General features: G+C 40.9%; 2 protein-coding genes across 5 annotated transcripts; both read left to right on the forward strand.

The window, feature by feature from the left end:
- Nucleotides 1–552: 552 nt before the first annotated feature.
- On the forward strand, nt 553–10129 carry pgghg (protein-glucosylgalactosylhydroxylysine glucosidase). 2 transcript variants are annotated; one of them, XM_084363257.1, is made up of 14 exons: nt 553–636; nt 3805–4141; nt 4238–4448; nt 4529–4964; nt 5047–5166; nt 5522–5653; nt 5723–5834; nt 6036–6108; nt 6186–6322; nt 6413–6546; nt 7755–7850; nt 7940–8037; nt 8120–8334; nt 9655–10129. In XM_084363257.1, the coding sequence occupies exons 2-14, from the start codon at nt 3898–3900 to the stop codon at nt 9729–9731; spliced, it is 2085 nt and encodes a 694-aa protein (XP_084219383.1). In that variant the 5' UTR covers nt 553–636; nt 3805–3897; the 3' UTR covers nt 9732–10129. The 2 variants fall into 2 exon arrangements, with proteins under 2 accessions (XP_084219383.1, XP_084219384.1); XM_084363258.1 differs by lacking the exon at nt 553–636 and adding an exon at nt 2435–2658.
- A 549-nt stretch (nt 10130–10678) lies between these two features.
- incenp (inner centromere protein) lies at nt 10679–19692 on the forward strand. Of its 3 annotated transcripts, none has more exons than XM_084365104.1 (21): nt 10679–10785; nt 12099–12247; nt 12348–12458; nt 12576–13189; nt 13282–13324; nt 13471–13540; nt 13642–13774; nt 13906–13945; nt 14108–14195; nt 14312–14452; nt 14830–14847; nt 16528–16637; nt 16722–16842; nt 16937–17047; nt 17276–17442; nt 17588–17708; nt 17998–18084; nt 18284–18319; nt 18862–18924; nt 19039–19189; nt 19426–19692. In XM_084365104.1, the coding sequence occupies exons 2-21, from the start codon at nt 12108–12110 to the stop codon at nt 19599–19601; spliced, it is 2541 nt and encodes an 846-aa protein (XP_084221230.1). In that variant the 5' UTR covers nt 10679–10785; nt 12099–12107; the 3' UTR covers nt 19602–19692. The 3 variants fall into 3 exon arrangements, with proteins under 3 accessions (XP_084221230.1, XP_084221229.1, XP_084221231.1); XM_084365103.1 differs by having other exon boundaries at nt 10700–10902; XM_084365105.1 differs by lacking the exon at nt 14830–14847 and having other exon boundaries at nt 10701–10902.
- The last annotated feature ends 1745 nt before the right edge of the window (nt 19693–21437 follow it).

Genomic DNA, 21437 nt, shown 5'->3' on the forward strand with positions numbered 1-21437 from the left:
AGAGCAGAGAGATGGACCACTGTCCTGCAGGGTAGAAGTACTGACAACAAGCTGAGCTCCTAATAAGGAAGGGCAGGCTGGCCGAGGCACTCTCTCTGTAAATATCCCTCAGGTCTGAGAAAGACAGAGGAAGGGAGCTGGGGAGGAAGAGGCAAGCGGATGGATTGCAGCCTTATATGGACAAAGCACTGCTTTTCCCAGGGTTTGTGGCTCTGACCCCCGGCATGATGCCAGATGCTACACAAACAGCTCCTCAGCGCCACCAAGTGGTGAAACTCATGAAATGCTGCAGTTCTTTACATGTTTGACAGCTTCAGAAATAATGTACCAAAACAAACCTCAGACTATAATCCTGTAATCAGGGCTACCAAAGAGCAAAGTGGGCAACTGCTCCAGAGGCTCTAGGTAGTTTGTGTCAGACACTTTGTGGTAGTAGATTAATTGGACACATGTTTGGTGATATGCTCTATAGCAGTTTTCTTCAATCCCTTGGGGATCCTGCCCTGTATTTTTTAGATGTTTCCCTGCTCCAACACACCTGATTCAAATGAATGGGCCATCATCAGGCTTCAGCAGAGCTTGATGACGAGCTGATCATTTGAATCAGGTGACCAGGATTGAAGAATGCTGCTTAAGGTAATTTTATAAACATTTTTACCTAATCTAATCTAGGCTTTGTTTTGTTTCTCTCTCAAAATGTTGCAATTTGAAAATGAAATATGAATCTGAAATATAATATTTCAGTTGATGTACATGGTGCATATTACAGGGCTACTCCAGGGATTTTGCTATTAGGTTGCAATGAACTCACAGGAGTCAGATTTTAAAAAGAAGCCAAGCTGCAGAGGTGGAGATATCATCCAGTCTTTTAATCTTTAGTATGTGTCAAGCCTAAAAAATGCTGGGTCCTACAATTCCCATGATGCAGTTAGATAACTCAACGCTCCTATTCTGTAACGCAGGCTTTCTATTAAAAATCTAAAGCTTGAATTCAAGTTTATTTTACTTTATTAAGCTCACCAACAACATGATACAGCTGTTTTACAAATTGAGTATAATTTCCACAACAAGAAAACTGAGCTGTAAAATTGGTGAGCCTGATCTCATTTTCGTGCACTATGTTAAAGGGACAACTTCCACCTATGGCCCTCATTGGAGCAGGGGCCTGTGACCCAAGTATATTTATGATAATAGTAGAACATTAATAATATGTAAGTATTTGTAAAGCATTTTTCGAAGAACCAAACTACAAAGCGCTTCGTGCGTGAAAATCAAACCAAAACTAACCATGAAAAGAGGAAATGGAAAATGCTCAAATTAGTATGAGCTCATAAAATTGTGTCTTAAAGGATAAGTTCACTCAAGAATGAAAATTCAGTCATTATCTACTCACCCCCATCCCAATGAAAAGATGGATGTCGGATTGTAGTCCACAAAAACATTTCTGAAGCTTCACAGCAAAACAGCGTTGCAGCATTCTCAACTGAAGTGGATGGGGACTTGTTTCAAAACGTAAGAAAACAACAAAAAATATCTCCGTACGGCTCGTCTGGCATAATGTAAGTCTCCAGAAGCCCAAAAATAACAAATTCATATGAAAAGATGTTATTTACACCCTTTTTAAAGCCAAGATCTTCACTGTAGCTGCTAAACTAAACATGTTATCACGCACTTCTTCTGAAGTAGGTTCATGAGTTTGAACACACAGTGAACATTTTGTCTTTTCAAATCAAATTGGGAAATCGGGGCTTCCAGAGATTTGGATTATGCCAGAAAAGCTGTGTGGAGCCATTTTGATTGTTTTTTTTACATTTAAAAAACAAGTCCCCATCCACTTCACTTGTTTAGGAGAACACTGCAACAATGTTTTGCTGTGAAGCTCCAGAAACGTACACGAGAAATGGTGATTCTCTCAGGCCCCTTTCCTCAAGCTAGTGGCCCCAGAGACTCTGGACTCTGCAAAGACTTTAAAGATTTGTTGGCTAAAATGAGTAAAAACAAGTGCTAACAGCATAACGGCAAAAGATTTAGAGCGCCTGGTAAGCAGAGGAGAGAGGACGTGATTTAGTTTGGAGAGAGTGACGCGGTACTTCTTGGAACAGATGGGATGAAAAGGTAAACACTCTCACTGTGACCTGGAGAGTATTTTAACTGTCTCGGCCAAGTGGTCCTGGTGTTTTAACTGTGCATATGTACGCACAAGTTGGCAGCCATTACAGCCTGGAAAAGACAAACAAAGGTGTTTATTAATATTGTTCAGATCTTTTTCTTAAAGCTGGGAGTTGACATCATTAATAGTGTGATGAGTGCACTAAAATCTGGTCGGTATGCAGTAGTGTCCTCAGCTGCTTTACACACACTGTGACTTGTCCACCGCATGAAGTCCATGCCATGTTTTACACCAGACAGTCCTGTCCAGGTTTTCTTTGCTAGACACACACAGCTGCATGGTCACCTCCTACAGTAGTAATACTCGTTTCTTCAAACTTGGTTCCTCTGTATAAACTTTATTTGACTTTTCACTAGACACGAGCTCTAAAAGGAACTTCCTGCTGTAAACTGGAAACAACAAGCGCTTTTTGGGAACTTTTGCCTTCAGTTTTCTTTTCTTTCAGGCTTTTTTCTTTGTTGCAGAAACAGATGATTCTTCCTGTTCACGTGAGACTAAACCATTCCCACTGTAGTAATGTGTTAGGAGTTGTGCAGGATCTTTATGCCAACTGCAACAAGTGTGGCTCATTTTCAGGAGTGGTTCAGCCCTGATCGCTGAGATTGTATGTTTATTTTCATATTTTCATAAAATTCAGACAACTTTACTTGGGGAGGAGAAAGTATTTGCCCTGTTTTGTTCATTAAGTGACTCATGATTTGCATGATGATGCCTCAGGATGATGTCTTGTGACACAAAAGTGTCAAAGTACACAGTCTACAAATAGCCTTCAACGGCAGGAGCCTGTGAAAAGTGTGTGTGTTGGTTTACAGTAAAAATTTCCAGTACTGATGTAATGTCTCTGCCCATGCATGGTGAACGCTATATATTTTAAAGGCTCGTCACACTGCGTTTAGCCCAGGTCTGAAAGCATTCTTAGTTCCAGGCTAAAAGAGAGTTTACACTGGCACAGTCTTGGCACTTTTTAAAGTGGGCTACTTTAAGGCCTGCTCATCTTAAAAGTTAACATTAGTCACACATTCCAAAGGACATTTGGAGCTAACAGCTCCCTTAGCCCGGAGCTAACAACGTACTAAGTTAGGAACTGAGTACACTGTGAAAAGCCCTATGTATTTTTTTTTTAAAAGTGGCTGAGTTATCCCACAGTCAAGTCTTAGCGTAGGGCTAAGGATAGCCCTGGGCTAAGAATATGTGGCCCTTAGTTTAGCCCAATTATATTTGCATGCATACAGAACTTAACCATCATATAAAAATAAATTAAATAATCCGAATATAAGTGCTTTTCACACTGCACTTAGCCCCAGGCTCAGAAAAGACATGTTAGTCTTGAATGTAAACATAAGTCCCGCTTTCCAAAGGATACTAACAGCCAACAGCAATGTAATGTTGATAGCACTGGGTTGGGGCTAACACCAGGCTAATAAAAGTGGCTCAGTTATCACAGGGTCAACTCAAAAGCCCTGGACAAAGAATATGCAGTGTGAAAAGCCCTTTAGTTTAATCCAAGAATATTGTACAAATACTGTACACAACTGTTATAATCTCATTGAGGGAGTGTAAAAACAGAGTCAGAATGTAGATGTTTTCAAGCCGTGCTAACTTGTAATGAGTAAAATAATCTTTCATTGTTCAAGAACTGGGACAAGATCAACAAACCCTGACTGCCTTTGAGGAACCAGACTTCTTGGTTCCATTTAAGCTTTCCAATTAAAGCGCCCCTCCTCGACATGTCCTGTGACTCAGACCCTTACATCTTTTCCACTGACACTCTACCCGCTGACCGCCGCTTCCTCCCTCCACTGGCCAATGGGCGCCTGGGATGGAGGGTGTACAACAATACCATGCACATTGGTGGCGTGTATAATGGGGAGGGTGGACGGTGTCACCGAGCGGATGTCCCCTGTCCTTTCGCTGTGGAGGTGGAGACAGAGGAAACGGCCCAGCACACCTACAGCCTAGACACCCACTCAGGTAGCGTCCGCAGGGTTTGACCGTCTGGCTGCAGAACATGCTGCTGATCTTTTTTCATGCTGTGAAGAATGACCGCTGTCTCATCTTCTCATCCAGGTATTTTTACCCACACACTGAGCTCAGCAAATGTGACCATCTCACAGTCTTTGTATTCACACCGACGCTACTACAACCTGATGGTGATGGAGGTTCTGCTGGTGCGTCAGGTGACCTCAGAGGAGCCAGTCACTGTAAAGCTGGTCAGTTCATTCACACCTCAGAGCAAAGACATCGTGTTCGAGTCTGGTCCTGATTATAAAGGAGGAAGGTAAGGATGACAACGACACATTCTTGAATATACAGTACAAGTATGAAATCTCTCAAAGTCTACACCCATCTCTCATTCAGGTACATCCACGGAGAGACAAAGAGTGCTGAGGTTCCAGGAGGTTCCTGTTCCATGGTGCACCTTATCTGGAGCCACATACCCTCTACTCTGACGATGCTTCCAGAGCAGAGCCAGGCTCGTTGGGGCTTCATCCTGGTCGGGACCAACAGTTTAGACACAGCTGAGGCCAGTTTTGATGAGGGCCTGGATCTGATGGCGGCAGGCAACCTGCGTCCGTCTCACGAGAATGCCTGGAAAGAATTGTGGCTGCAGAGCAAGGTGGAGGTGACTGGGTCAGAAACCCTGAGCAAGGCCGTGATTGGCTGCATGTTCTACCTCCTCAGCGCCTTCCCCTCCATACATGACACCTCCAGCTCTTTTGGTGGCGTCAGTCCAGGTGGGCTGTCTAATGGAGGGGATGGTCAGGACTACTGGGGCCATGTTTTCTGGGACCAGGTATGGCTAGATATGTTATTTGCATGTTGTTTGTTTGGGTTGTATGATGTATCACACAGTGACCCTACCTTCCTCTTGATAGGACATCTGGATGTATCCTGGCATAGCCCTTTTCTATCCCAAGCTAGCCCGAGCTGTGCTAGAGTACAGGGTGAGCACTATAGATGGCGCAAAGGACAACGCACAAAAGCAGGGCCACAAGGTATGATGATCAGAGGGATGAAGGTGCACAAGACCAAGAACAAGAATTGGGAACCGAACAGAAATATAAAAACTGTCAAAACAATTTCTAACCTGGACCAGTCATTTCTTTGAGTCTTGTTGTCACCAGCAGAGACAATGATATGCCCAGCGCTCCAGCCAACAAGGTGCTGCAGGCAACGCCCCGTAAAAACACGGTCATTTTTTCTATTTCTGTTTGTATACGGATTAAACACACAATCATTTTTAGGGCTGATATCTTTAGCCTTTGTGTTTGTATTCTTCTTTAAAGTAAGAAGTACTTCTAATAATGAAACTGTGTCTGAGTCCTCTGAATCAGTGTTCTGTCTTTACAGGGACTAAAGTTCCCATGGGAGAGTGCTGTGTCAGGGAGGGAGGTGTGTCCAGAGGACATTTATGGACAACAAGAGATTCACATAAATGGAGACGTCAGCCTGGCCTTCCAGCGATACTTCTACCTCACCGAGGTACACTCTTTTATCACCATCATATTGCCTCAGCCTGTGTGATGATATTAACGGGGCTGTTGGTTGCAGGATCTGTCCATGTTCGCAGAGGGCCGGGGCAGTGAGGTGATCTATGGTGTGGCTGATTACTGGGTTTCTAGAGTTACCTGGAGCCCTGAGGACCAGAAGTATCATCTCATAGGTAAAGATTATTATTAGAAAGATGGCAATTCTGCTGAATCTATTGAGCATGACATGTTTATGGGGCAAATTCTTATTCAGTCATCTTGTTATGTTAATTTTGCTATTATAATGTAAGATTTTCTACTTCTATATTCATATATTTTATATATTTGACTATTTTTATTAAAATATCACAAAGTTGTCTCTTTTGTGCATTTAGGTGTCATGCCACCGGATGAATATTATTACAATGTCAACAACTCTGTGTTCACAAACGCAGTGGCCAAATCCAGGTACAGGTGTGAATATTTCCCTCTAGTCGATTTAAACTGATGAATACCAACAATACAAAAAGTTTCTCATCTGTCAGTCTCCAGTTCGCTGTGGAACTGGCTGCCCTCCTCCAACATCCTGCACCAACAGAATGGCAAGAAGTGGCCGATGGCCTCAAAATACCTTTCGACCAAGAATCCCAGTACCATCCCGAGTTTGATGGCTACGTTAAAGGTTCATTTTTAAGCCTTCTGACACTGACCTATATTAAAAAAACTGAGTGTTCATAACGTGATGACAGAATGTCCTTTGGACATCTCACAGGTCATCCAGTGAAGCAGGCTGACACAGTTATGTTGAGCTACCCTCTCGGTCTGCCGATGTCCGAGGAGGTCAGGAGGAATGACCTTGCAGTGTATGAGCCAGTAACAGATCCCAGTGGTCCAGCCATGACATGGGTAAGACAAAATTAATGTTAACGCTTTGACTGAACTATAGAGATTTATTGCCAAATGAACATATTAAAAAGATTATATTTTAATAATTTATAAGCCAAAACTTGGCAGTTGTGGAAAAATCATTCAGGTCCTTTAGTAAAGTAAAAGTTGTGATATCACAATGTAAGAAAGTCTTGCATTCAAAATATTACTTAAAGATATAAGATTAAAATCTCTAAGATCTTTGTTATATATTTTGTTGAGTTTCCATTATCCTAAATGTTTCCAACAATGTTCAAACTAAGACAAACCTGTAAAGCCTATTGCTATAACTCAATGGGAAATACGGGAAACACCAGACGATTTGTCAGAGAATGAGGAGGGAAGTGGGCGAATGTGACTAAACACAACGTGAATAAAACTGATACATTACCTCGTCCTTGAAAATTTCTGCCTGAATCGAGTCAGATAGACTTTCATCCACAACGGTGGTTATTTAAAAATGAAGACATCAACTCCTATGACCCCACACGACTTCATGACATCATCAAACTTCCTCTTTTGTTTCAATCATTTTGATTTAGAGACCCCTATCAGCAGGACTTATTTAATTATTTAGTGACATTTAGCAAAGTAGCGACAAAGTTAACATTTAGCTAAAGAACATCATGGAAAAATTAGCAGCTATAGAGCCAGTTATTCCATATTATTCATGAGTTGTTAGCGACCAAAAAACTGAGCTAAAGATATATTGAATATTGGACTAGAAATAAATCATCATGACTCAAAGAGAGTGACTTTTAGTTGCTCCATAAGTGCTAGATATGTAAATAGACAGATGTTTGCTAACATGTTAGCCGTATCAACTTTATAAGGTGATAAAACATGAATGTTGTGATAAGCTTGTTGCGCTGCCCCTATGTGGCCAAAATATGTTAAAACAGCTTTAAAGTTCACAAGCATCAACTCTTGAAGTATTAAAAATAAAAGCATTTGTCAGTGCTATATTGTACAGTATCTGATTATTATTACTGAATTTATTGTTGTGGCTGGTGGAGGTTGAGCTTTTTTTGTTGGTCTTTAACACTTTTTAAAGCTCATTTATTAGTATTTTATGTGCACATTAGTAGCTATGTTTTGTGTCCGTGCATTGAATGTAAAAAACTGTTGCTGCCATTTCTTCTTTATTAGTGTATGTTTGCACCAATGCTTTTACTTTGCATTGTAAGAGTATGTTTGCAATCGGCTGGATGGAGCTCGGGGAGGCCGAGAAGGCTCAGAGTTTACTTCAGAAGTGCTTCAAGAACATCCAGGGACCCTTCCAGGTATCTTTCTGACTCACACACGCTCTTAATACTAAAAACAGACCTCTTGACTGGAGACTCGGTGAATGTGTGATTACCTCTGCTCACAGGTATGGAGTGAATCATCAGACGGCTCTGGTGCAGTCAACTTCCTCACGGGTATGGGAGGATTCCTGCAAGCTGTGCTGTTTGGCTACACTGGCTTCAGGTCAGTATTACACCCCAATATACGTCTACACAGAACACATGGGCAGTGATACAACGATTGACATACTGTGTTTTCTTTCTAGAGTTCAGAAGGAATGCCTCGCCTTTTCCCCACTTCTCCCCAATGACATTTCTGAGCTCTGCATTCGTGGTGTGAACTACCTCGGCAGTCAGATGGACTGGCTGCTGAGGAAAAATGAAGTTTGTATCATAGTGAGGGAACAGACAGGCAGTGCCAAGACTGCTGATCTACAGGTGGTCCTCAAGGCATCAGGAACTAAAATCCCTCTCCCGCCAGGTAACACACGAACATGCATGACATGCTATCAAAGCAGCCCATTTTTTAGAATAACTTTATTTTCATTTTTGCGTGTTTGTTCATTAATAGCAAAAATACTAAAAACTACAGGTCAAGAAAAGACAAGTGAATAATTGACCAAACGTGATACATTTCAGAGAAAACGTTGAAGGAAAACTTCACCCAAAAGTGAAAATTCAGTCATTATCTACTCATCCTCATGCCGATGGAAAGTTGGGTCATTTTTTTAGTCCACAAAACATTACTGGAGCTCCACAGCTAAACAGCATTCTCCTAAACATGTGAAGTAGATGGGGACTTGTTTTAAAACATAAAACCACCGAAAAAGTTGACGTAATCCCGTTCACTGGAAACCCTGACATACCAAATTAATTTGAACAGATATTATTTTCACCCTTTTTTAAGATTCAGAGTACGTAGAAGACCGAAGGCCGACAAAATCATAATTAAAAAAAACAAACAAACCCCTGCACGCTGTCCACTTAACTAGCAATTACGTTTAATGACAACAACGCAAGTGAAGTGGACAATATGCAGGAGTTTTTCATTTTTTTTCTCTTTTTTAAGATGAAATCTTCACCGTAGCCGCTACGCTAAAAGCATAAGTGCACACCCCATCAAAAGAATTTTCATTTTTGAGTGAACCTTTAATAATAAAAAATACTTACAGTAGTAGATGAGGTCATTTTGAGGACACTCTCAGTGACAAAATAATAAGAATGCAATGATGAGGAAGAATCAGAAGCAGCGTCTTGAACTGCACGCTACAACTCCAGAAGTGGCACCATCTGTCTTATTCAGGCGGAAAATGATGGAGAGCACTCACTCTCTCCGCTTAATGAGAAATGGCTTTTCAGACACTAAAGTGGAAAAAAGACAGACAGACATTTATTACAGTGATTTCATGTATCATTACTCCCATTTAGAGGAGAAAACTGTGGCCTTCAGGGACCTTAGAGAGAGGATGTGATGCTTCTGCAAAACAAATTCATACCTAGAGGAATTCAGTTTCTCAGTTATTTAATTAAACAATGCAGTTCATGAACATCCTGTAGTGCAGCTCCACCCCAATCCAAAATGGTACATGACAGAATACCTGTTATAGGAAAATGACTCCACAAGCCCATTGGTTTGAACTCATGTGTTTTCCTGTGCACCAAGCCTCACTTTTAGATTATGTAATGTTATTCAGTACTGCATTCCTCTTACTTTGTACCTAGATTTCATCTCATATTTCTTAATGACACGGAAGTAGTAACAGATTACATTTAATTGACATGTACTCATCTGTATTTCCAGGGCAGCCAGTAACTTTCCCTCGAGAGCCTGGGTATGTTTGTAAACAGGCTTGGACGTCTTCCTGTTGGCCTCTCTGAAACCTCAGCTGGGACCCTCCTGATCGTCATCATTTCATTTACCAAGAATTAAAGTGATGCTGACCAAGTCATTTTATATCCGAGCTACTGCTTAGTTCTATGTTGGCATTCATTTGCGTAACCATGGACAACATGTATTAAAATTGCTCGCTATATAACACAGTGGGACCACATATAAGCATAAAAAAGTGACAAAATAAGTTTGTTTTGATATAATTTTACAGAATGTTTATTGTACTTCCTTATTGGGTTAAAAGGAAAAAAAGGTTTTACATGAATTACATCTGTCTTTGTTTCTTTTAGGTATTTGGTATTATAATATGCCACATTATGAAACCTTTTGTTTTGTAATTGACATGTATTCAAATAAAACTCCTTTCATTCTGTGCAAATCTTCATTCATTCCCCTTTATTGTCTCTCCTGGATTTTTTTATGAGTGTTCACCTTACCTCTGTAAGCTTGATCACCACCACAGCCTTTGTTGTGTGATTGATGGCTTCAAATATCCTGTTTTCTGGAGGAGGAAGGCAGCAACAGTCCCAGTCTGCTGGAGAGGATGGGACAAAGGACAGGAAGAGGTCGTCAGCTACACAGTCCGTGCCTCTCAAACTGACCCACACACACTGATTTCACTTCAAGGTTTATCAAGTTATATTTATACATGTTTTGTGTCACAATGCCTGAAGGAGCAGGAGATAAACATGTCTGTATTTGTGCCTGGAGCGGAGCATATCCTGCCACATGTCAATTGGTTGATTTAAATCTGAGCTGCGCTGTAACCCCGCCCCAAATTTCAGTTGGGGTTGCTCGTTATACTCAAAGCTCAACTGTTTCAGCACTCCGCCCCGTTGCTTGCTATTGTTCCTAACGGCTAGCTCCACCCTTGTGGATGATCCCGAACACAAATCGAACGCGTCCTGCGAAACGTCACTGCGCTTCGGCTCGGGATTGGCTGGTGAAGTTTTGAACGAGTTAAACGGTTTCAGCGGGGAGGTTTGCAGTTACCCACCGAGTATCACTCCCGAGTTTACACATGAGCTGTAAAGCAGAGTGGTAAGTCCTTCATTTTAGCGCATTTTATTTTCTCGTCAATATGCGATTGATTTAGCTTTTAAAAACTAGCGGAGCAACGAGCATCGGATACCCTCTTCAGAAACCCGGATATCAAAGGTAACGCCGTTTATTTTGACGCTAAAGACAATATTAACGTTAGCTAAGTTAGCGTTAGCTCACACCCGCTGTAGGTCTATGTACAGACGTGATCAACATGTCGGTTAAATTTAACGTATCGCTGTCTTACAGTAGCTGTAATAGTAGTCTTGTGTATTACTGAACATTATTTGAGTATTTTGGTTTTGAATGCTCGTCGACCGCAGTTGAGCTAAGCTAACGTGTTACCTGGGAAACGTTAGCTAATTCTGTCCACATCACAAAGCGCCTGTGTTAATGTTAGGCTGATATGAGAGTACTGTGATTTCCCTGCACAACAATACACCAGTGCTGCTGTGACATGAAAAGAACTAGACAACCAAATGTTATTGACGACTATATTGTTGTTGAAGAGCTGCCGTCCAGCCCATCAACCGTCCGCTACAACAAAATGACATTGCGCATGCACAGATTGCACTTAAATAGACATCAAGTGAACAAAATGGATCTGGAAATCCAAGACAGAGAAATGCATTACATGTCAATGTTGTGATTATTATGTAGGGTTTGAGTCTACACAGCTGCTCAACTTTGTAAGCAAAATATGAAACGTGTTTAGGAATGAATTTACCCAGAATTGGCTGTGACTTAGTGACATTTTAATAACTTAGTCGGATTGTTTGTGATGTTAGAAGATAGTTGACGTCATAACACTGTTAAGCTTCAAAGGGACCTGTAGGGGTGTGTCGCACACCTCATGCCCACCCTTTTGTACATTGACTAAACAGACAATGGGATGTTACAATGAAATATTTACATAGATGCATCTTTCAACTATGTAAGCATCAATAGCAAGCATGTGTTGGTGTAAATTGACATTAAAAAGACAGTATAAAGATAATTTCTAGATCCCTCCATAAAGATAACATTTTCTGTAAAAAATGGCCTCGGCAGTCAAAGTTTTGTGAATGGGATGTAATTACAGTCCTAGACTAGACTCTGCTTTTAATCAAAGTTTTTGGTTAGCTATTGATGCATTAAAAAATGTAAGTGAGTTGACAAGATGACTGTTTTGGGGGTCTCGAATAGTCATTGTCAAAGCAATGTTAAAATGTAAAGGACTAATCCTGTCTTTGTGGCCTCTTTCATATGTTTCTACTGGTCATCTCCAGTCTGTTACAACCTGTCCTGATGTAACGGTGCAATCTTTCCCTTAGGACGTCATCATGAACTCCGTACTAACTTCTGTGCGGTCCCTCATGCAAATGTTCGATGGCAAAGCTCAAGAATTCGCCAATGAAATTGAGAATGTGCACGTGGTTTGGCTTGAGGAGATCCAACAGGAAGCCAACCGCATGTTCTCAAGGTAAGCTTGAGTTAATGTCATGACCTCTCTTGTTCCTTTCAACCATCTATTGTTCTTCTCTCGAAATGTTTACTAATGAAGCTGATTCTTTCTATTTCAGAGATTTTAATGCTGAACCAGAATTAATGCCAAAGACACCATCACAGAAAAAGAATAGTCGCAGGAAGCGTGTGTCTCTGGGGCGTCAGGAAGAAAATCAAGCCAGGCGAAGGTGCAATGTCTTCATTATCCTTTCAGTAAATGCTGAATTTTCTTATTTATTCAACCTGAGCAATTTTAAAAAATGATGCCTTTTGTGATTCAAAGTATTTTTTCTTTTCCTGTCCAGATTTTCAAAGGGAAAGCGCAGCAACCTTCGTGGTTCTTCTGTCAAGTCGCTGAACTTCATTGCCGAAGAAGAGCCTGTTCCCGAGGCCTCGACCTCTGAAACCACCACACCGCCTAAACGTACCACTCGCAAAAACAAACAAACAAAGTCTGAGGTGACGGAGGAAGTGAGCCGGTCAACTCATGGAAGCTCTAAAACTGAGATGGTGGAGAACAAGAAGCCAGAGCTCGTAGAGGAGCTGGACAAAAGCAACACAGTGAACGATGCAAAAGTGGAGCCAGACTACGACAGCACTTCTCCAGCAGACCCGTCTGAACCTAAGATACCCTCACCTGAAGTTGTCGTCAGCATCTCTCCAACAGACCGCTTGTCTGCTGAGATTGCTCTCCAGCCGGAGCCTTCTCCTGGCCGCACAGCTGCCAAGATCGCCATCGCTGGTGCAGCTGAAAGCTCACGGCGGAGCTCTGTACGGTGTTCCCTCAAGCTACGTCACTCGCGGGCTGGTTTGCGGCACAGTATGACTCAGGAGTCTGTTCGCCGCGCCTCACGCCGCTCCATGCTTAAGAGGAAGGTGTCTCGCATGATCAACTCCACATGTAGCAGCAACACTGATGGTGATAAATTACTCGTATTTTTTTTTTAGAATGACAAACTCTTCCATTTATCAAATCTGTATGTTATATTTTGGTGTTTTTTCTGATTGTAGAGGACGCTTGCATGGACTCTGTAGAGGAAGAGGATAGAGAAGCGTAAGTAATGAAAAAACACAAATAGTTTGCATCAGCATTTACATTGAAAGCATGTAATAGTGACTGCTAATTGTGTCATGAAATGAATTCAGTTCATTTTATTTTTTAAGCGTTTCTTACCCATATTAATTTATTCACTGCTATAGCAATTATGAAGCTGTAACTGCTGACACAGAGGATGATGCTGCAGCTGAAGAGTTGAAGGAAACTCCAGAGGTATGAATATGTCTTTGTGTATTAAAAGTGTCAGACTTGAATTTAACTTGTTTTTTTTTTGTCAGCTGACGTTTTGTTTTGTTTGCTTGAAATAAATATAGATCGAGGTTAACCAGCGCGTGAATCCGTCTATTGGACGCATTACTCGATCTGTGGCTGCAAACTCTCCCAAATTGGCGCCTCCATCATTGTATACCACTGAGCAAAACATGAGCACTCCCAACAGGAGAACAGGTGTGTGCACTCTCTATTTTATCATTTGATTTTTGTTTAGATTTTAGCCAATAGTTCTCTTTGAATGTTAACAGTTTTATACCAAGCTGTAACTTGTATGGGCTAAACACACATTTGTGTCTGTGTTTCAGTCGTCGCTGAGAAGCAACTGTCTTCCAAGTCCGGCCGGAAGTGAGTGCTCTGTGTGTTAGTTGCCCTAAATAACAGATAAATTTAAGATGGGAGCTTACTACAATGTTCGATTTCTGCAAATCCCTAAAGGCCATGTCAACTTGTTGACTGCTAAATATGTCCTCTCTTTTGTGTTAAAACGTGTTATTTCTGTGTCTCCAGGTCACGCCTTAGTGCCAAACGCAAAGCACCGGATACTGTAGAGGAAAGTCCCACAAAGAGGTTCTCTCCTCCTAAGAAAAGTCAAAGTGTAAGATGCAAAAAATCTTGCAGATTGTTGAAGTTAAGAAATGGAAAATATGGTAAATATGTCTACAAAATAATGAATGTACATCAATTAACTTCCTCTCCTTTGGGATAATACAGGCTATCAGACCCAACATGAGGTCTTTCCTCCACACTGTGCAGAAGAATCAGATGCTGATGATGACTCCAAATACCCTCGGCCGCACTGGCGTTATCAAGTCCTTCATTAAACACACCACTCCTATGAAGACTGATCCGAAGGTACGTTATATCCTTGCATCAGTGCAAACGACAGAGCTGTGGTGAAAGAGTAACAATGCAGCACTAATAGGCAAGGGTGGACAAAGGATCAGATTTTGATCAGCTTTATTTTAGATTAATTAAGATATAGATCGGCTTGAGACATCTTGACTCCCTAATTATACTCCACTGACCCAACAGACGTGGTATTGTTGTGAATTGAAAATAAGTAGTATTGGGGATTATTGCTTATCAGCTATCTTATAATTTCAGTTGTGTGCCTTCCTAAAAACCCGAACCATTTAAGAGTGAACAGTGCATGTTCTAAAATTTGAAGAAGTAATGAGCTATGAAATGTTGTAGTCCTCTTATTTGGATGTTTTTTCTCCCCTCCCCAGTTGTGCGTTGGTACAGTGGTAAGTGTGGTATGTTGGTTGTGGGCATTTGATGGTGTCTAATATCCCATTGTGTAATTTATTTTCCCTATTTCCCACATAACCAAGACGAGCCCCTTTCACACTTCCACATAAAGACGTAAATGTCGAGCTGACATTAAGGCTCATGACAGTTCTGTAGCTGAAGATTTAGAAAGATTTTCTTCTAAGTTAGGGCTCTAGTGAGAACATGAGCAGCTACAATTCAGTCTAAATCACATAAAGAGTTAAATGTTACGTAGAATAGACTCTGACAGAGACAGACACACATGAAGAAAACCAAAACCACATCACCATAACTGAGCCCTGCCCTGCATGGTCCACTGGTGAAAGGGGCTACTGTCAACACCACCCCAAACTGCACTTGTTAGTAGATGGTGTTTCTCTCATCCCACGGGTCACTAATGCTCATCGTTTGCAATCTTTTAACAATCCTTCAGACCACCTAATGGCTTTAGTAACCTCACTGTTTGTTGCCTTTGAAGCATAATTTGATCAGAAGTAGAAATTGAAGTAAAAATCCATCTTAACCAGAAGCTGTGTCACTGTTTGGGTTGTTCATAAAACTAAAACTTAAAAACGATTTCCTGTGTGAGGAGATCACTGGAGCTAATGTCAATGTTCCTTTATTGGATTCTGGGTTTGTGTTTAAGAGCAACTTGTTCTGTGATCAAATGGCATTCAGCCGCTCTTGTCGGTATTTGGACACTTGTTTCTCTGCTTTGTGTCCCTGTGCCCTATTCAGACCTAGTTTACTCATCTGCCCTGACTGATCTGATCACACGTGGACAGCTAAGTACGGGTGTGAACACCCCCAAGATGCACTGGGGACGCATTTGAGATCCGATCACTCAACCTGTGTTCTGAGATGATCTGTGAACACATTATTTTAGCAGTGTGAATGCACATTTGTCCTGGGCCACACTGAAGTACCGCCTACTCAGCTGATGTCCTCTGTGAAATAATGAGAAGCCACAACAACAGACAGAATGGATTGCACGCTGCCTGATTTCCATTTGGTTCACTCTAATGTGAATTGTGAGCAGGAGATGGTAGTGCAGTCTGTTTCAGCTGATCTATCCATTGATAGATAGATAGATTGATAGATCCATTCGTCTATAAATGCAATACAAAAAGTTTTTTATTTCCATGTAAGAAGTGTCAGCGGTACCAGCCAGGTTAATGCAAGGTGTTAATCAACAGATGTGATTGGATCATGTCATAACCAGGCTATAGACATGACAGTAGCCAGGTGTTGCTTGTTTAAAGAGGCACGAAATCTTATCTGATGAGGATTACTCATCTTTGAGAGGCATAGGCCTTAAGGATGGCTTTAAGTTTGCAGTCTGTTGAAATTGTCCACGCATTAGTTTGGAGGCTAATGATCTCAGGTCAAAGGACAGGACTATCTCTCTGCAGTTCAGCCGTGAGAGAACAAACTTGATGGAAAAAACACAACGTCTGTCAGGGTGGATCTTTGCTTCATCTGTCTGCTCCAAGGATATGATGATCTGCTTCAGAATAAATGCAATCCAAAGCAGCACACTGCCACTTTGGATTCTTTTTGCATTTGCCACCTATTGCAGTGTATCAGAATTAGCTGATTTCTGGCAACATCAGCTAACTAAACAAAATCCTTGTCTTCTCTTTTTTTGTTCTCAGGCCAAAGAGCGTCACAAACTGGAAGCACTTAAAAAGAAACAGGAGCAAGAGGAGGAAAGAATGAGGAAAATGGAGGAGGAGAAGAAAAAGAAACAGGATGAACTTAAAAGGTTAACCTCGTTATACACCGACTGTACAGTTTATTAATTAAAGTATTACTTTTTCTATTTTAACTTTGAAAAATTGTGTTGCAGGAAAAGGGATGAGAGGCTAAGAAGAGTCTTTGAGGCCAAAGTAAAAGAAGAGCAGAGGGAGGAGGAAAAGAAAAAGAAGATCGAGCAAAAAATGGCTCAGATTGATGAGAAAAATGATAAGGTGTGTAACACATTTTGTGATTTTCAAATCTGTATGTCAATCTCAAAACCGTTTCAACAACGTTGTCTCATCTTCGATGTGTCTCCTGGTGCAGCGTCAGGCAGACGAGAAGGCTAAGAAGAAGGCGGCTCTGAAGCGCCAAGAGGAGCTAGATCAGAAAAAGAAGTTGGAAGAAGAGGCGAAGAGGAAGAAGATACAACAAGCGGTGAGACGATGCTCTTTTAGTAGTTGATTATGCTGCACTCTGTTGCTGTAGCTGTGTTTAGTTTGGTGCACACTGAGGTTTTCATCTTGTATATGCTGATAACAGACTCGCTCAGAGCACAATCCTATCACCCTGCACACTAGGTTTTTTTGTAACTTAATTGCACACTATTGCAATTAAACTTTTCTAATGTATCTGGGTTTTTAACTTTGTTTTTTGTTTTACTAGGAGGAGGAGAAGCGGCAGCAGGAGTCATTGGCCAAGAAGAAGGCAGAGGAGGAGGAACAGTTAGCTCGTAAGCTGGCTGAAGCTCGCAGAGCGCTGGAGCTGAAGAGAGAGCAGGAGCGTGAGAGAGAGAGGGAGCTCGAGAGAGAACGCCTGGCTGCTGCTGAAAGGTCAGCAATAACTACTTTATAAACCTCAGTAACTGAATTAACTGTCTAACCAGTGTATGAAATTGAAACATGCACTGGTGAAGTTATAAGAACAATGTTTATTTACTCCAGAGTTTGTTTTACTGACTTGGTGTCTGTCTGTCAGGGAGCGGGTGGAAAAAGAAAAAGCTCTCGCTCTGCAACGGGAACTGGAGAGAGCAGCGAGGGAGAAAGAGAGGAGGGAACTGGAGGAGAGGAGAAAGGCACTTGAGGAAAAAAGAAAACTGGTAAGAAATATATCCCAGCAGCAAACACTGTCACTGCTGCTGGTACAGTAGCTAGGGAGCTCAGTGTCTCACCCTGTGGTAATGATTTTGATTATTTGGGTAGTTTCAGGACATTAGTTTGACCTCCATACAACCTTGTTAACATGATCATGTTTACCTCCATGAAACACCTCTGTGGATAATTAGTCCACTCATTAATAAAGTACATTTGTTTAGGCTTCAGTTGCTCTGGGTTTGTTTGTTTGGCTGCCCAGCTGTCCATCCGTTAATGTGCCTTTTCTCCCACTAGGAGGAGCAGCTGAGATTAGCTGCAGAAGAGAAAGCTGCAAGAGAGAGAGAGGCTGCTAAACAGAGAGAAGCTGCTGCTGCTAAACAGGTAATCTACAGGTTACACCAAGGTTAGATAGACCTGCACAGCTGAATATGAGCAATTATTCTCAGTTTGAAGAGGAGCTTTATCTAAATATCATCTACTCATGTAGGTTTAGCTTTTGTTTATTATTCACAGGCTTTGCTCTTGAACACTTTAAAGTAGTCTCTAAATATAATTCTCAACATTCGCTCTTTTCCCCAAGACTGCTGCTGTACTGAATGCGACTGTGGATATCGAGGTAAGAATCGCAGCCTAGTCACGCAAAAAAATCATTTTTTACTTTTGGTAATTTATCATTTTATTCAAATGTTCCTAACCTGTGCATGTAAGGTGGGTGAAGGGTTAGTTCAGCTCCAGTTTTTAGTTCACTTTTTATAAATGTAATTATTATTAGGAGATGTCTGTGGTTGTAATTATTCAGTGATCCTGATAATACACAAATGATTTACCTGAATGTGTTTAAAGTTCCCATCAATTCAACATAGGTGTGCAAGTTTTTCTTTTTCTTTTTAAATCACTTAAGTCTTGCACTAATCATCACGTGTACACCAGTGCATATTTCTTTTTTTAAGTTAGTGTAATTTCCTGACTTTTACTTTCTAATTTCCTGGAAAATGGTAGAAATGTTGATGACCCCTCCTGCACTCAGGGACGAAATGATCTTTGAGTCCAATCTTTAAATGGTCCTCAAAGTTTTTAACTTTATTCACTGATTTGGGTAAAACTGGATCATGGGGGCTAAATGCACATTTTTACCACTTGTCTTCTTACTCTTTTCAGCGCTCTGTAATGAGCACGCCTGTAGGAAAAGGCGGTGGCCTAAATGTGACTGTGGATATTGAGGTAAAATGAAATAATCCATTTTTGTCACATGTATTTAATCAAAAAATCTTAAAACCTGACCGTTATTTTTTCATCAGAGTACATCCTCATAGTGTGTTTTATCCTCCTCTGTAGAAATCACCACAGTCGTACGTCATCACTCCAAAGGGCGGAAACAAACCCTTTGTCCCTAAAAGTGCCGAAGATTATGGGATGGACCAAAACAGTGACGACTCTACTGATGACGAGTCTGCCCCAAGGAAACCCATTCCATCCTGGGCAGAAGGTGGGCATGGTTTCATAAAATTATCATTTATTATGATGACGTTCAGTCTTCACAACTTAGCGGACCTGCTGCAGAGTTGGGTCCAGACATATGTTGCCAGTATCTCAGTGTGTTTTCTCGTGTTGTTTGGTCTTTATTCAAAACATTGTTATTGTTTTATTTTGTTCTGTTTTCACATATCTGCATTCATTCATTCATTCATTCAACATTCTACTTAATTTTTTCCCCCCTTCCAGGTCACAATCTGCAGCAGATCATTATGAAGCAGTACTTTAACCCTCCTGATTTAGACTCTATCTTTGGAACAATTGAGCCACCCAAACTGGAAAACATCTTTTACAAGAAGAAGCCTCGCTATTTTAAACGCACCAGCTCTGCTGTGTGGCACTCGCCTCCAGTTGGATCCAAGTAAAGTCTGTACACTGATACAGATGTACTTTGCTGTATAAAGTTTTCATTTTGTTTTAAAGTCTGTTTCCAATAAAGTATGTTAAATATCATGATTTAAAGTGATACCCAAGTGATGCTTTTACTTGTACTTGAAAATGGGTGTATATTATAACCTAGTGGGATGTGAAAGTCTTTCTTTCCAAACGATCAGTAAAAACTTTCTTTTGTATGATGTGTGTACTGTCTGTAAATGATAGCAGAACCTTCAAATGCAATAAAATGGTTGATTATGCCAAAATGTGTGTAAATTGACATGAAAAATTAGACCACCCTGTGTGACCACAGCCTGAAACTTTAACAGATATCTACGAGAAAGGTCATCGCCACCACGAGAAATATGCTTCACATATGAAACTTGAGATGATGTATCTACAGTTGTGGTCAAAAGTTTACATACGCTTGTATAGAAAATGTTTATCATGGCAGTCTTCAGTTCCAGTGATTTCTATAGCTTTCATTTTTCTGTAATGTTATGAGTTGACCATGTACAACTTGGTCACAAAAAACTGATATTTGGTTAAATGTCTCGGCCATTTTCAGCTCAATTAGGTGCTTTTGATAGCCATCTACAAGCTTCTGGTGGGCCTCTGGCTGAAATTTTAACCTCAACTCTAGCCTGATTTAGCCGTTCCTTTACCGCTTTTGTTGTGTGTTTGGGATCATTGTCCTGTTTGAACACCTAATGCACCCAAGACCCAATCTTCTGGCTGATGATTTTAGGCTTTCCTGAAGAATTTGCAGATAATCCTCCTTCATTATTCCATTTATTTTATTTAGAGCACCAGATCCACTGGCAGCAAAACAACCCCACAGCATAATACTGCCACCACCATGTTAGACAGTCTTCGTGGAATTAAAGGCCTTCTCGTTTCCAAACATATTGCTGCTCATTGTGGCCAAACAACTCGTTGAGCTCTTTAGACTGAGTCAAGTGGGTGTATCAAATACGCCCTACTCAAATTGGCCCAGAAATGTCATCAGCTGTTATCAATCAGAATCATAAGGCCGTGCTACAAAGAAAACCCATGATAAATTCAGATATGAAGCAAATTTCATGAATGTTTTTTGTGACCAAGTCGTACATGTTCCTCTCTTTCCATCACAGAAAAATGAGAGCTGTAGGAATCACTGGAACTGAAGACTGCCATGATAGACACGTTCTTTATGAGTGGATGTAAACTTTTGACCACAACTGTATATAATAAAAGTAATAATTATGAGATAAAGTTTTTAAAAATTAGATTAAAGTCATAATTACTACTACTGCTACTACTAAAAATATACCTTTCAGGTCACCCAGGGACACTTTAAAATGCAAATAAAGACAGTAAATACATAAATAAGACTATGGAAGCCCTAAAGGGCCATGCATTCATACATTTTATTTCCTCCGTTTTCCCGGATTTGAGATCTCGAGATAACGAAACTTTGTTTTCCCGAGATAACGATATAATTAATTTGAGATCTTGAGAAAACAAAACGATAGTGTAGTCTATTAAATCATTGCAGGAAACATCATTCAGTGTAGCAATGTCAGAGGAGCAGGAGCATATCGATCACTGCGTCACATATCTTTTCAGTCAAGGCCTGACACAGGCTGAAATAGCATTATGCCTTGCTATAATAGATAATATACGCATTAGTGTGCGTAATCTAAAAAGACAGTTAGCAAGGCTTCAGCTATATCGGCGCAATCTAAGTGAGCCTGATGTCTTCGTTAACTACATAGCTGACCAGCTACGAGGTCCCGGGCGTCTCCATAATCTCAGGCCTATCATGTCACAGTCATTATCTCCAG

This window comes from Pagrus pagrus, assembly GCF_965226575.1.
Source record: "Pagrus pagrus genome assembly, chromosome: 10".
Taxonomy (NCBI): Eukaryota; Metazoa; Chordata; class Actinopteri; order Spariformes; family Sparidae; genus Pagrus; species Pagrus pagrus.